At 42.4% G+C, this 14,124-nt stretch overlaps 1 protein-coding gene across 1 annotated transcript in view; it reads left to right on the top strand.

The window, feature by feature from the left end:
- The first annotated feature begins 119 nt into the window (after positions 1-119).
- The window catches only part of EP300 (E1A binding protein p300), a 119,935-nt gene continuing 105,930 nt past the window's right edge, over positions 120-14,124 (top strand). Inside the window, 1 exon segment of the mRNA XM_011964151.1 lies at positions 120-602. Within this exon segment, the coding sequence (XP_011819541.1) occupies positions 509-602 (94 nt within the window). The 5' untranslated portion in view covers positions 120-508.

The following is a 14,124-nucleotide window of genomic DNA, read 5'->3' as shown; positions in this document are numbered from 1 at the left end:
GGGGCGCAGGCCCGGGAGGGGGCACCGGGAGGAGGTGAGTGTCTCTTGTCGCCTCCTCCTCTCCCCCCTTTTCGCCCCCGCCTCCTTGTGGCGATGAGAAGGAGGAGGACAGCGCCGAGGAGGAAGAGGCTGATGGCGGCGGCGGAGCTCCGAGAGACCTCGGCTGGGCAGGGGCCGGCCGTGGCGGGCCGGGGACTGCGCCTCTAGAGCCGCGAGTTCTCGGGAATTCGCCGCAGCGGACGCGCTCGGCGAATTTGTGCTCCTGTGCCCTCCTCCGGGCTTGGGCCCAGGCCCGGCCCCTCGCACTTGCCCTTACCTTTTCTATCGAGTCCGCATCCCTCTCCAGCCACTGAGACCCGGCGAAGAGAAAAAGGAACTTCCCCTATCCCCTCGGGTGCCGTCGGAGCCCCCCAGCCCACCCCTGGGTGCGGGGCGGGGACCCTGGGCCGAAGAAGAGATTTCCTGAGGATTCTGGTTTTCCTCGCTTGTATCTCCGAAAGAATTAAAAATGGCCGAGAATGTGGTGGAACCGGGGCCGCCTTCAGCCAAGCGGCCTAAACTCTCATCTCCGGCCCTCTCGGCGTCCGCCAGCGATGGCACAGGTTAGTTTCGGCAGCCCCGGCCTTCCACGTTCCCCTTAATCTTTTCTACTCGGTGCGCCTTTATTCTTCCATTTTTTTTTTCTTCATCTCTCTCTAGTTCCCTGCCCCTTAATTAATTTTAAAGGTATTTGAATGAGCGGGTCGAAGACGTCCAGTAGCCCAACCATTTTCTTTGCCTCCTAATACATTGGTTGCAACACTATGTCATATCGATGTGTGTTCTGGAATTAGAGCTCGTAAGTGGGTGCTGTATAGAAATGGCCTGTATTGTTGCTCCCATGCAGTTTAATTTGAGAAATGCCAATGCATTTGTGTGTAAGAACTCCTATGCAATTTAAGTTTCAATTTTTTTGTTCTTGGTAAATGAAGAATTTAGAACCCTCTCTCCTTACTGTACTTACTCTGTTTCCTCTACTTTGCACTGTTTTCAAGATTTTTTCTCCTTTGCAGAATATTTTATGTTGAAGAATAGGGTGTAAGAAAATCTTGATTTTGTGTGTGCGCGAGGTCCAAGATTTCAGATTAGAGGTGAAGTTTAACAATTCTTTTATCTTACCTCCATTCTTAGCTTTTTTTTTTCTTTTTCTTCTTATTTGCTTTAAGAATCAATATGGAGCGCAGTTCATTTCACATCTCCCAGTTCTTTGGTGTGAGACCAAAATGTCTGAAACTCCGGGTTTTTAGGTTGAGAGAACAGGGGCATGTTCTTTGCAGTTTCAGTCACTTTCTCATTTTAGGGGAAATAAAAAAGATAAACAATTTTGTGGAGTTACGTACCTGGAAATCAAGGTTAGAAGTTGAAAGAGTTCCAATCATCAACTACAAACATGAACTGATTGTACAAAAGTTTAAAATGTGCATTAGGTTTTGTGTTTGTGTGTGTCTTTGTCTTTTTACACTTTTAAACATACTTGGAGATCAAGATTTTCGTTTAAAAGCTTTACGGATTTTTTAGTTCATTCAGTTGTGGACTAGCCCCTTTGTCAGGAGAAGTTCAGGGAGACTTCCTCCATCATCCCTTCATTCTTCTCTTACAGTTAGTTTAATGGTGTTACCCTGATGGGTAGGGACCTTTTCTTTGCTGGGATAATGAAGATGAAGAATGGCTGGCCATCTGACAGTCCACAAGATGTTCCCCTTTACTACGGAGCATCTCTTTAACTCCCTGAGAACAGGCTCAACGTCATCCCTCCATCTGCCAGTGAGAGTGCATAATGGAGTTAAATGTACCCTTTGAGTTTGTGGAGAACTTGGAGAGCATGTTTCTAAGTAGGCTTCATTTCAGAGAGTGAAAATGGGAAGACAGAACTAATGCTTTGAATTCGTTGCTTTTGTAAGAAAGATGTGAAATGAATTTAAGTTAACCTGCAAAAATTGAGCAGTAGGAATCTTGCAGAGTTTCTCTTGTAACATTGATTATGCATGAACTTTGATCTGTAGGTATTCTATGAAGGTACTGTAGTGTCCAGGGAATTTTTTAGCTGTTTTTTTTTCCTTCAGAATTCATACACATACACACGTCGTTGTATTCCTTTGCACCTACTAAAGTGCCATTCAGAAGGATTTTTTAGATCATCTTTAGACACTTAATCACCTGTAGATTTTTGTGGTGTTTCTTTAGTATTTGTGTAATGTGGTAGTTTTTGCTTTTTAGTTTTGGTGTAACGTGGTAGGAGATTTTACATTGGAGTTAGCCAGTGACTTGGAACGTAGGGGAAACTTTTTTATGTACTTTGAGGAGTCCTGATTTGAGCAGCTTCATCTTGGAGCTGTATTGTAATACTTCTGTTCAGGTGTGCTACTGCTTTCTCCATGTCGGTCTGTTTTGCTACTTGAAATATCTTTGAATAATTACAAGAGTTCTAAATATATCAAGTGGGCTTTTACAGTTTAAAAAACCCTCAACATTGAGATTAATTCATTCACTCATGATACTCAGAGTTTATCTTAGCTACTTTTCTAAATTTTGTAATGAAGGTTGACTTCCTCCCTCCTCCCTAAATCAAGATTCTACTCCAGGAATTCTTTGGTGTACAGTTTTTAATTGTAACTAGTCTGGGTTTGGGGGAGGGGAGAAATGAGTATAAAGAAAATACTGTCCCTCTGTGAACTTATTTCAAGCTGGGTACCATTATACCTTTTTTTTGTTTGTTTTTTTAGACAAGAGTCTCTCGCTGTGTCACCCATGCTGGAGTGCAGTGGCGCGATCTCACTACAACCTCTGCCTCCTGGGTTTGAGCAATTCTGTCTCAGCCTCCCTAGTAGCTGGAACTACAGGCGCAGGCCACCACACCTGGCTGATTTTTTGTATTTTTAGTTGAGATGGGATTTCACCATATTGGTCAGGCTGGTCTAGAACTCCTGCCCTCAAGTGATCCACCCGCCTTGGCCTCCCCAAGTGCTGGGATTACAGGTGTGAGCCGCCTGGCCAGGGGTACCATTATATCTTGATTTTTTTTTTTTTGGCATTCTGCAGTTTGTAATATGTTTGCAGGTAACTGTTATTGGAGGCATATCACCTCTTAAAACTTTAAATTTCAAACTTGTAACTTCTGATTTTTGAGTTGTCACTTGGGTGAAAGAAAATTTTTCCTTGATATTATGGTTTTTGTCTAGAACTGGTTGAAATAAGCCCGAAATTCTAGCATGTAGGAACTTTTTTTTTTTTTTAAAGTGATTTAGGCTTGCACATCTCATGATGTAAATATATCCACCAAGAGCGTTCTGGTGTCAGCCTTAAAGGAAAGAAAACTGGAATCCAATGGGGTGACATGCTAAAGTGTTACAAACCAAATTAGTACGTAAGTTTCAACATCTGCATTTCTGTTTAATACTCAAATATTCTCCTAAGAAATTTCCAGGTTGATTCAAATAAGTTAAACTCAACTTTTACGTGTTGGGATGGGGAAGAGACTTACTTGTAGCCTTCACACCTTTATGTTCTTGTTTCAGTATTTGCATTTGATCCATTGAAATTTTTATTTCGTTTAGTATCGTTAGAGTAAAACAAATCATTTGAGAAATGACATTTTTTTCTACTTCTCCTCCCTCCAAAAAAAGATTATGAAAGCCGCTTGTAAACTTTTTTTTTTGTAAAAATGACTGCAAGACTGGAAAAGTTAATGTTAGGCAAATCCTGGAAATATTTTTTGGAGCTGTTTCTGATCATCTGAGTGATGGAAATGATGAGGGTCATCTGTTGTCTTCATTATTCAGTGAACATGTTTGTCACTGCTTCGTAAGCGCTTAATGCCATATGCACTTAAAAAGCACCAGGAAAGACAAGATTTTAGGGTCTGGCATATAATTAGGGTAAAGATCCTTCTGGTCTTGGTACAGTTTTGTGACCCTGAGTTTTGGGCTTTTTTTGTTTTTTGGGTTTTTCCCCCATTTCAAAGACACAGGGCAGATAGTATATAAAAGCATACCTGCCTTTTGACCAGTAGATTAATGTACACAGTGGATAAGTGGTAAGGATTTTTAAAACATCAGCTCTCCTTTTTTTTGAGACAGAGTTTCACTCTTGTTACCCAGGCTGGAGTGCAGTAGCACAATCTTGGCTCACTGTAACTTCCAAGCGATTCTCTGCTTCAGCTTCCTGAGTAGCTGGGATTACAGGTGTCTACCACCATGCCCAGCTAAGTTTTGTATTTTTTAGTGGAGACAGGATTTCGCCATTTTGGCCAGGCTGGTCTCGAACTCCTGACCTCAGGTGATCCACCGGCCTTAGCCTCCCAAAGTGCTGGGAATACAGGCGTGAGCCACTACACCCGGCTATCAGCTCTACTTTGTTAAAATGCCATTGTGTGTTAGTGATTCATCATCCTAACCAAAACATTTTGATCAAGACCATTTATTTTCCAACTCTGTAACTTGTGATATACTATGTTTTATTTTATTTTGGCTTGAATGTTTACATTAGAGTTTGCTTCTGGAGTCTTGCAGATATAGCTCCTTGATTTAGTGAGGCATTGCTCTCCTCAGTATTAAATTGCAAAACATTTTACTAAAGTGCCTTAAATTTTTCTGGCAATTATTCTCAAGGCCTTGTAAGTTCATTTATAGGACTTCAATAAGGTTGTCTCTGGTTGATAATGAGATAAAGTGACTTTTAAGTTGTAACTCTTGTATGCGTTACAGTATTCCAGGAGGAGTTCATCTTCTTTTGCAGAGGTTGGAATTGTATTGGCATGTCCAGTGAACGGATAATAGGGAGGAGGGAAGAAAAGATTTCTGCCTTGGTGGCCTTTTGGCATTATTTTGTGTTTTTCTTTGCTTTTCTATCTCCTTTTTAGTCTATTTAATAAAAAGAAAAAAATGGAAACAGTTGAAAATTAATGGAAAGTGGTACTTGTAGGGACATTAAGTGGTAAATAGCGAAGAGAAAAAAGAGTAGAAAGAATGTTGCAGCCGGGCGCGGTGGCTCAAGCCTGTAATCCCAGCACTTTGAGAGGCCGAAACGGGCGGATCACGAGGTCAGGAGATCGAGACCATCCTGGCTAACACGGTGAAACCCCGTCTCTACTAAAAAATACAAAAGAACTAGCCGGGCGAGGTGGCGGGCGCCTGTAGTCCAAGCTACTTGGGAGGCTGAGGCAGGAGAATGGCGTGAACCCGGGGGGCGGAGCTTGCAGTGAGCTGAGATCCGGCCACTGCACTCCAGCCTGGGCGACAAAGCAAGACTCCGTCTCAAAAAAAAAAAAAAAAAAAAAAAGAATGTTGCAGATACAAGTGGGAGTGTAAAATACTTTTTTCCTGGTATATTTACAAAAACAATTTGAGAGTTACTCTGCCAATTCATATACCCAGCAATTAATGGAAAAGTAAAAGATGCTACTTTTGTGTTTGTCCAGATTTTAGGGTTTCCTCCTTTGAAGATTTCTAAAGTTGAATTTTTTTAAGTGAGGCAAGCAGTAAAATTAATGGGCAAATGAAACAAATTATACCAAGTCTAAAATTTTTTTTTTTTTTTGAGACAATCTCGTTCTGTCACCCAGGCTGGAGTGCAGTAGTGTGATCTTGGCTCACTTCAAGCTCCACCTCCCAGGTTCACACCATTCTCCTGCCTCAGCCTCCCGAGTAGCTGTGACTACAGGTGCTCACCAACACGCCTGGCTAATTTTTTGTATTTTTAGTAGAGACAGGGTTTCACCATGTTGACCGGGATGGTCTCGATTTCCTGACCTCATAATCCTCCCACGTCAGCCTCCCAAAGTGCTGGGATTACAGGCGTGAGCCACCGCATCCGGCAAAAATTCTTTAACATTGAACTTCGCAGGTGATTTTTTTTTTCCACTTAGTAGACAGTAGTTTTGTTCTGAAATTTTAATGGGAAATTTTTTATTACTGCTCACTTTCCCAGAGACACTTAAGAGGGTAAATATTAATTGAGGTGTTAAGCCTCTTCTGAGCAATTTGGATATAATTTGTTTTTAGATATAGATTTTTTATAAATGCCCCAAAGCAATTAGAAGTAATTTTGTTGAGAGAGAGAGTGTAAAACTGAAAGTATTGAAAAGAATAAGAGAGTAGCTAAGAGAATGAGTATTGGAGTCAGACTGCTAGAGTTCATATCCCAGACTTGTATTTATTAACTGTGAACTTTGGGCCCAACACTTAACTTGGCTCAACCTCCTCACATTTATTCCTAACCACAACCCTGTAAGGTGGGTACCCACCTTGTAGGAATCCACCTTACTTACCCACCCTACAGGGTTGTGGTTAGGAATAAATGAGAATTCTGTTTATCAGATGCTTAAGACTGTGCTTGCTTCTGTGTAGTATGTGTTCATTGTTAACTGTTTTTAACTTTATTGCTAAATATACCAGAAGGAAAGCAGTGGTAGGTGGTTTGGGGTTGTTTTGTGTTTTTGTTTTGCGATGGAGTCTTGCTCTGTTGCCCAAGCTGGAGTACAGTGGCGTGGTCTTGGCCTACGGCAACCTCCACCTCCCGGGTTCAAGCGATTCTCCTGCTCACCTCCCGAGTAGCTGGGACTACAGGCATGTACCCCACGCCCGGCTAATTTTTGTATTTTTAGTAGAGACAGGGTTTCACTATATTGGTCATGCTGGTCTTGAACTCCTGACCTTGTGATCCACATGCCATAGCCTCCCAAAATATTGGGATTACAGGGGTGAGCCACCACACCCAGCCTGTTTTTTTGTTTTTTTGTTTTTTGTTTTTGAGACGGAGTCTGGCTCTGTCTCCCAGGCTGGAGTACAGTGGCCGGATCTCAGCTCACTGCAAGCTCCGCCTCCCGGGTTCACACCATTCTCCTGCCTCAGCCTCCAGAGTAGCTGGGACTACAGGCGCCCGCCACCTCGCCCGGCTAGTTTTTTGTATTTTTAGTAGAGGTCTCGATCTCCTGACCTCGTGATCCGCCCGTCTCGGCCTCCCAAAGTGCTGGGATTACAGGCTTGAGCCACCGCGCCCGGCCTTTTTTTGTTTTTTTTTTTAAGTGGGTATGTAGTAGTCCCCTCTTATCCTTGGGGAATACATTCCAAGGTCTCCAGTGGATACCTGAAACCCTGGATAGTAGTGAACATAATTGTCATCAGAACATGTTTCTGTCCCTGTCTTCCACACACAAATTTAATGCCTTTTCTTCTTAACTGATTGCTTGTCATGCACTGTGGCTGTGATGTTTGCAGTTTGAGGTGCAACAATAAAACCATCACGAATTTTTTTCCTTCTTCACAATTTCATGGATAGATTTGATCTTTGCAACCTCAGTGTACAAATTTTTTTCGTTCCTTATTAAGTCGGGAACTTTCACCTTTAAGGAGTTTACAGCTTCTCTTTGGCATATCCAAATTGCTGTCATTGCCATTCTTGCACTTAGGGACCGTCATTAAGTAAAATAAGGGTTACTTAAAACTCAAGCACTGCCCTACCCCATAGTCAGTCTGACAGTCAGTCTGATAACTGAGATGGCTACTAAGTGACAAATGGCTGGTAGTTTATACAGGTGAATACATTAGACCAAGGGGAGATTCACTACCCGGTCAAGTGAGATTTTGTCAGGCTACTCAGAATGGCATGCAGTTTAAAACATTGTTGTGGCTCTCACCTGTAATCCTGGCACTTTGGGAGACTGAGGCAGGAGGATTGCTTGAGGCCAGGCATTCAAGACCAGCCTGGGCAGTGCAGTGAGACCCCTCCCAACCCCCGACCATCTCTGTAAAAAAAATTTTTTTAAATCAGCAAGGCGTGATGAGGTGCATCTGTAGTCCTGGCTTCTTGGGAGGCTAAGGTGCGAGGATCACTTGAGCCCAGGAGTTTGAGGTTACAGTGAGCTATGATCACACCACTGCACACTCCAGCCTGGGTGACATAGCAGGACTCTGTTTCTAAAACAACAAAAATTAGTGTTTATTTCTGCAGTTTTCTTTGTAATATTTTGGGCCACAGATGTCTGAAATGGTAGAAAGCAAAACAGAAGATAAGGATGAACTACCGTATAGATAGACTGGATAAAGAGAAAGCCAAGTGCATGATGTTCATAGAGGAGTCTTAGGAGTAAGCCTTATGGCGTCTATCCAAAGGTTGTTTTCTAGAAGTATCAGAATATGGGAACAGAGCTTAAAATAGAAAAATACTGTACAGTTAGCCTTCCATATCTGTGGGTTCCGTGTTTGTGGATTCAGCCATGGATTGAAATATTTAGGGGAAAAAAATGCGTGGTTGCGTCTGTACTGGACATGTACGGGCTTTTTTTTCTTGTCATTATTCCCTAAACAATACGGCATAACAACTATTTATGTTGCATTTACGCTGCATTAGATATTGTTAACAATATAGAAAGAATTCAAAGTATATAGGTGGATGTGTGTAGGTTATATGCAAATATTACATATCTCCTTTATATCAGGGACTGGAGCGTCCTCACATTTTGGTATCTGCAGTGGAGGGAGTGGATTCTGGAACCAATTAGCCAGCAGATACCAAGGGACAATTATATATATATACTATCATTAAGATGTCTTGTGTACATAAGTAATTGAAATGAAAATCAGATATTTAAGGCATAATGAGAAAATGGAAAATATTGTTCTTGTTAGAAATGTTCAAGATAAGAATGGCTTCTTGGTAAAGAACTGTGTTAAGCATAATTTTTTCTTTCTTCTTTTTGACACAGAGTCTCACTCTGTTTCCTAGACAGGAGTACAGTGGTACAATCTTGGCTGACTGCAGCCTCCATCTCCTGGGTTCAAGCAATTCGCCTGCCTCAACCTCCCAAGTAGCTGGGATTACAGGCACCCACCACCATCCCTGGCTAATGTTTGTATTTTTAGTAGTGACGGGGTTTCATCATGTTCGCCAGGCTGGTCTCGAACTCCTGACCTTAGTCTGCCCACCTCAGCCTCCCAAAGTGCTGGTATTACAGGCGGGAGCCACAGTGCCTGGCCAATTAAGCATAATTTTTTCTATTTTTCATTTTGTTACCTGGGTCTTTTTTTTTGAGATGGAGTCTCACTCTGTCGCCCAAGCTAGGGTGCAGTGGCACGATCTCGGCTCACTGCCAGCTCTGCCTCCCAGGTTCACACCTTTCTTCTGCCTCAGCCTCCCGAGTAGCTGGGACTACAGGCGCCCACCACCACGCCCAGCTAATTTTTTGTATTTTTCGTAGACACGTGGTTTCACTGTGTTAGCCAGGATGGTCTCAATCTCCTGACCTTGTGATCCACCTGCCTCGACCTCCCAAAGTGTTGGGATTACAGGTGTGAGCCACCACGCCTGGCCAAGAATAAATTTTTTTGAGATGGAGTCTTGCTGTGTTGCCTAGGCTGAAGTTATCCTCCTGCTTCAGCCTCCTGAGTAGCTGGGTTTACAGACGTGAGTCACTATGCCTGGCTCCAAGAAACTTTTCTTATAAAGGAGGAAAAAGTAGGAGCAGTACAGTGCTCCAAAGAATTTTTTTACAACAGTTAAGGAAGAACTACCTTTTACTTGTAGCACTAGAGATTCTGTTTCAAAGCATAAACAAAGAATACTTACTCTTATTACTTGTAATGTACTCTCATATTTTCTGTTGCTTTCTTTTTTTTTTTTTTGAGACGGAGTCTCGCTCTGTCCCCCCAGGCTGGAGTGCAGTGGCATGATCTCGGCTCTCTGCAAGCTCTGCCTCCTGGGTTCATGCCATTCTCCTGCCTCAGCCTCCCGAGTAGCTGGGACTGCAGGCGCCCACCACCGCGCCCAGCTAATTTTTTGTGTTTTTAGTAGAGACGGGGTTTCACCGTGGTCTTGATCTCCTGACCTTGTGATCCACCAGCCTCAGCCTCCCAAAGTGCTGGGATTACAGGCTTGAGCCACCGCGCCCGGCCTTTTTTTTTTTTTTTTTTAGTACTGGTTGCAGCCTACTATATTGATTTTTATGACCCACTTTTGGCTTGTGAGCCATAGTTTGAAGAACACTGGCGTAGAAGAGTTGACAAGATGGCAGTTATTCTGTATTAGGCCAACGTTTTCTGTATGCTAGGCACTTATCCTCTGTACATTGTTCCTTCTTTCCTTCCTGGAGTTTATAGATAAGGGAAGAAGAATGGCATTCACTAAGTCTGGTGTGATCAGCATTGTATTTGGGAAGTACACATATAGTGGGAGGAACAGAAGGACCTAACACAGTAGTTACAGGCCCTAATGGCTCTCTTTGAGGAATTGTGTCTAATTTTGGGATCTCACAGATAGAGATAGGGTTAGTAAAAGTGAGCCCAGGCTAGAAAGGAGACTGTGTGAGGCCAGAGTATATCCTGTTCTGGGAACTTATAAGTACTATCTAACTGGTAGGATAGCCAAAAACATGACTGTAGAGGTGAGCAAGGGGCCAATCATGGAGGGCTTATAATACAGGAATTTAGACTTTCCATTTTACCCATTTAATGGATGGAGCAGAATTGTGCCTTAGGCAGTTAAGTAAAAGGAGGAATAGTTTGGGAAGAAGCAGGGAAAAATGGGAGGCAGGGAGACCAGTGAAACAGCTGTTTTAGGGTTCCAGCCACCCTTACCATAGAAGACGGAAAGAAGTGGAAAGATTTGAGGGAAGATGGATGGTGAACAGAACTTGGTGATTGATTAGAAGTTAGGTAATAAGATGAATAAATCGAGGATAATTCCCAAGTTTAAAGTTTGAGCAACTCGATGGGTGATGATTTATTTATTTATTTATTTATTGACAGACTTTCTCCATCACCCAGGTTGGAGTACAGTGGTGTGATCTCAGCTCACTGCAACCTCTGCCTCCCGGGTTCAAGCGATTCTCATGCCTCAGCCTTCCACGTAGCTGGGACTACAGGCATCCGCCACCACACCTAGCTAGTTTTTGTATTTTTAGTAGAGATGGGATTTCATCATGTTGGCCAGGCTGGTCTCAAACTCCTGGCCTCAAGTGGTCTGCTCGCCTTGGCCTCCTAAAAGTGCTGAGATTACAGGTCTGAGGCACTGTGCCCAGCTGGATAATTATTTAATAAATTGGGGCGCATAGGAAGCATAGTATTTGTGAAGTGGGTGTGCAGGTGTGATGGGGCTAGTGATGTTACATTTGGGGCATTTTGAAGTCATGGGGTTCTTCTGAGTTGAGCAGTCATTCTTTTCATTTGCTGCACCTTTATCTCATTTTAGCCAACAGACATTGGATACCTACCAAGTCTTAGGCATTTGCAATGTAGAGACAAATTAAGGTGCCTTCTGTGGGGTTGGTATACATGTCTACACAATTTTCCTGTAAGTTACGCTTTAAACGGTTTTTTTTGTTTGTTTTTTGTTTTTTTTTCTTGAGATGGAGTTTCGCTCTGTCGCCCAGGCTGGAGTGCGGTGGCCAGATCTCTGCTCACTGCAAGCTCCGCCTCCCGGGTTTACGCCATTCTCCTGCCTCAGCCTCCCTAGTAGCTGGGACTAAGGCGCCCGCCACCTCGCCCGGCTAGTTTTTTGTATTTTTTAGTAGAGATGAAGTTTCACCATGTTAGCCGGGATGGTCTCGATCTCCTGACCTCGTGATCCGCCCGTCTTGGCCTCCCAAAGTGCTGGGATTACAGGCTTGAGCCACCGCACCCGGCCTTAAACGGTTTTTTTAATGTTCTGTATAAAGGCAGGGGATGGGGATTGTTTTTGACAGAGTAGGTTTGGAGTGTTGGTGGAAAACTTCACGGAGAAAATGTATATTTGAATAGGGTTGGTGGAAATTAAAGTAACATACCTTAGAAGTAGGGAAAGTTGGAAGAGTTTTTCAGATGGAGCTAACATGGTTCTGATGTGGCTAGAATATACACTGTGTGGTAGGGTTTTTCATGGGAGACAGATGGGAAAGGATGTTGGGTTCTATTATGGAAAAATAAATATGTTAAGGAATTTGCCGTTTATCTTAGCATCAGGGTAAAAATTTTATGACGAGGTTGGGGAAAGACTAATTCTGGTAATGCTGTATAGAGCAGCAGTAGGTAGAACCTATGGCAGGAAGACTAGGAATATGTTATTTACCTCTTTTGTAATGAGCTTGTCATTTGCCTTGGAAATTTTTGGTAAATTGTAATCAATAAAGTGAATTGTTTATTTTGTTCAAGATCCATGTTTGGTTTACCAGTTGTCATAAATGTAGAAAATATACCAGATACCAACTTAGAAACCATTCACTCTCCCTGTTATTTACAGATATTCAAGTTTTTTTGTTGTTTTTTGTTTCATTTCGTTTTTAAAGGGTATGTTTCTCCATCCAGGATTCTCTATAGGCATTCCCTTGTAACAAATCCCAAGTTTTGCTCAAAATCAGGAACTGTTCAGTGACAATTTAGTTAGCACACAATTTAGGCTTACTATAAAACATGTTCTTGAGTTGATTCTTAAGGTGGGATTTTAATGAATAATAGTGTCTTCATCATGTAGTTTTTTTGTTGTTGTTGTTTTTGTTTTTTAAATACAGAATCTTGCTCTGTTGCCCAGGCTGGAGTGCAGTGGTGTGATCTCAAGTAGCTAGGATTACAGGCGCCTGCCACCACACCCGGCTAATTTTTGTATTTTTAGTAGACACAGGGTTTTGTCATGTTGGCCAGGCTGACCTCGAACTCCTGACATCAGGTGATCTGCCTGCCTCGGCCTCCCAAACTGCTGGGGTTACAGGCGTGAGCCACCGTGCCCAGCCTCATGGAGTTATTTTCACAAGAAGTGTCACTATATTAATACATTGAAAAAGAGCAAGGTAGATTGTCAATGTGAATTTTCTAAACATGGTCCCAGGTCACATTCTGGATCAATTAAAGCACTTCATCTCTGTTTAAAATTCAAGACTTAAGGCTGGGCGCAGTGGCGTACGCCTGTCATCCCAGCACTTTGGGAGGCTGAGGTGGGCAGATTACTCGAGGTCAGGAATTTGAGACCAGCCTGACCAACATGGTGAAATCCCATCTCTACTAAAAATACAAAAATTAGCCGGACGTGGTGGCAGGCGCCTGTAGTTCCAGCTACTGGGGAGGCTGAGGCAAGGGAATCTCTTGAATCTGGGAGGCAGAGGTTGCAACGAGCTGAGATTGCGCCTGGGCCACAAGAGCAAAACTCCGTCTCAAAAAATATAATAATAATTATTATTCAAGATTGAAATGTGTTGGGTTTTTTTGTTTTTTGAGATGGAGTCTCACTCTGTCACCCAGGCTGGAGTGTATTGGTGAGGTCTCAGCTCACTGCAGCTTCCGCCTCCTGGGTTCAAGTGATTCTCCCATCTCAGCCTCCCGAGTAGCTGGGACTACAGGCGCATGCTACCACAGCCGGCTAATTTTTGTATTTTTAGTAGAGACAAGGTTTCGCTATGTTGGCCAGGCTGGTCTTGAACTCCTGGCCTCATGATCCGCCCGCCTCGGCCTCCCAAAATGCTGGGATTACAGGCGTGAGCTACCACGCCCGGTATTGTTGGGGTTTAAGAAGAATAAACTTCAAGTTAATCTCTTTCCAAAGTATGGGTACACCTTTTGATGTCATGATAGAAGGACCATGTTAAGAGTATATATTTTGAAATTTGCTTGCACTTTTGCCCTTTCACTATTGGATTTCAAAATTCAATAGCTGCCAGCATTTATAGGTATGTAATTCTGTGTAATTATCATCTTTTATCCAAATTTGTATAAAACTTAACAAGTTGTCCTAATTTTTTGGAAGTATTAGAAATGTTGCCTATCATGGATATTTTATTTTATTGCATGGATATTTTATTTTAATTAATTAAATATTAATTAATTAATGGATATTTATTTTAGTAAATGGATATTTTATTTTAATTATAAAATTAAATTTTATTTTGGATATTTTATTTTAATATGGATGGATATTTTAATCCAGCATGGATATTTTATTTTAATTAATGTTCCTTCAAATTACGTAGTTTGAAATGTTTGTGCATCTTTATTTCCTTGCTAGGTAGGTTGTTTATATGATAATTCTTCATCTACGGAGGGTTAAAGTACCTTTTTTGTTATTGTTGAGACGGAGTCTCGCTCTGTCGCCCAGGCTGGAGTGCAGTGGCCGGATCTCTGCTCACTGCAA

This window comes from Colobus angolensis, unplaced genomic scaffold, assembly GCF_000951035.1.
Source record: "Colobus angolensis palliatus isolate OR3802 unplaced genomic scaffold, Cang.pa_1.0 Scaffold65, whole genome shotgun sequence".
NCBI lineage: Eukaryota > Metazoa > Chordata > Mammalia > Primates > Cercopithecidae > Colobus > Colobus angolensis.
The sequence above is the reverse complement of the archived record's forward strand: the minus strand, read 5'-3'. Positions and strand labels throughout refer to the sequence as shown.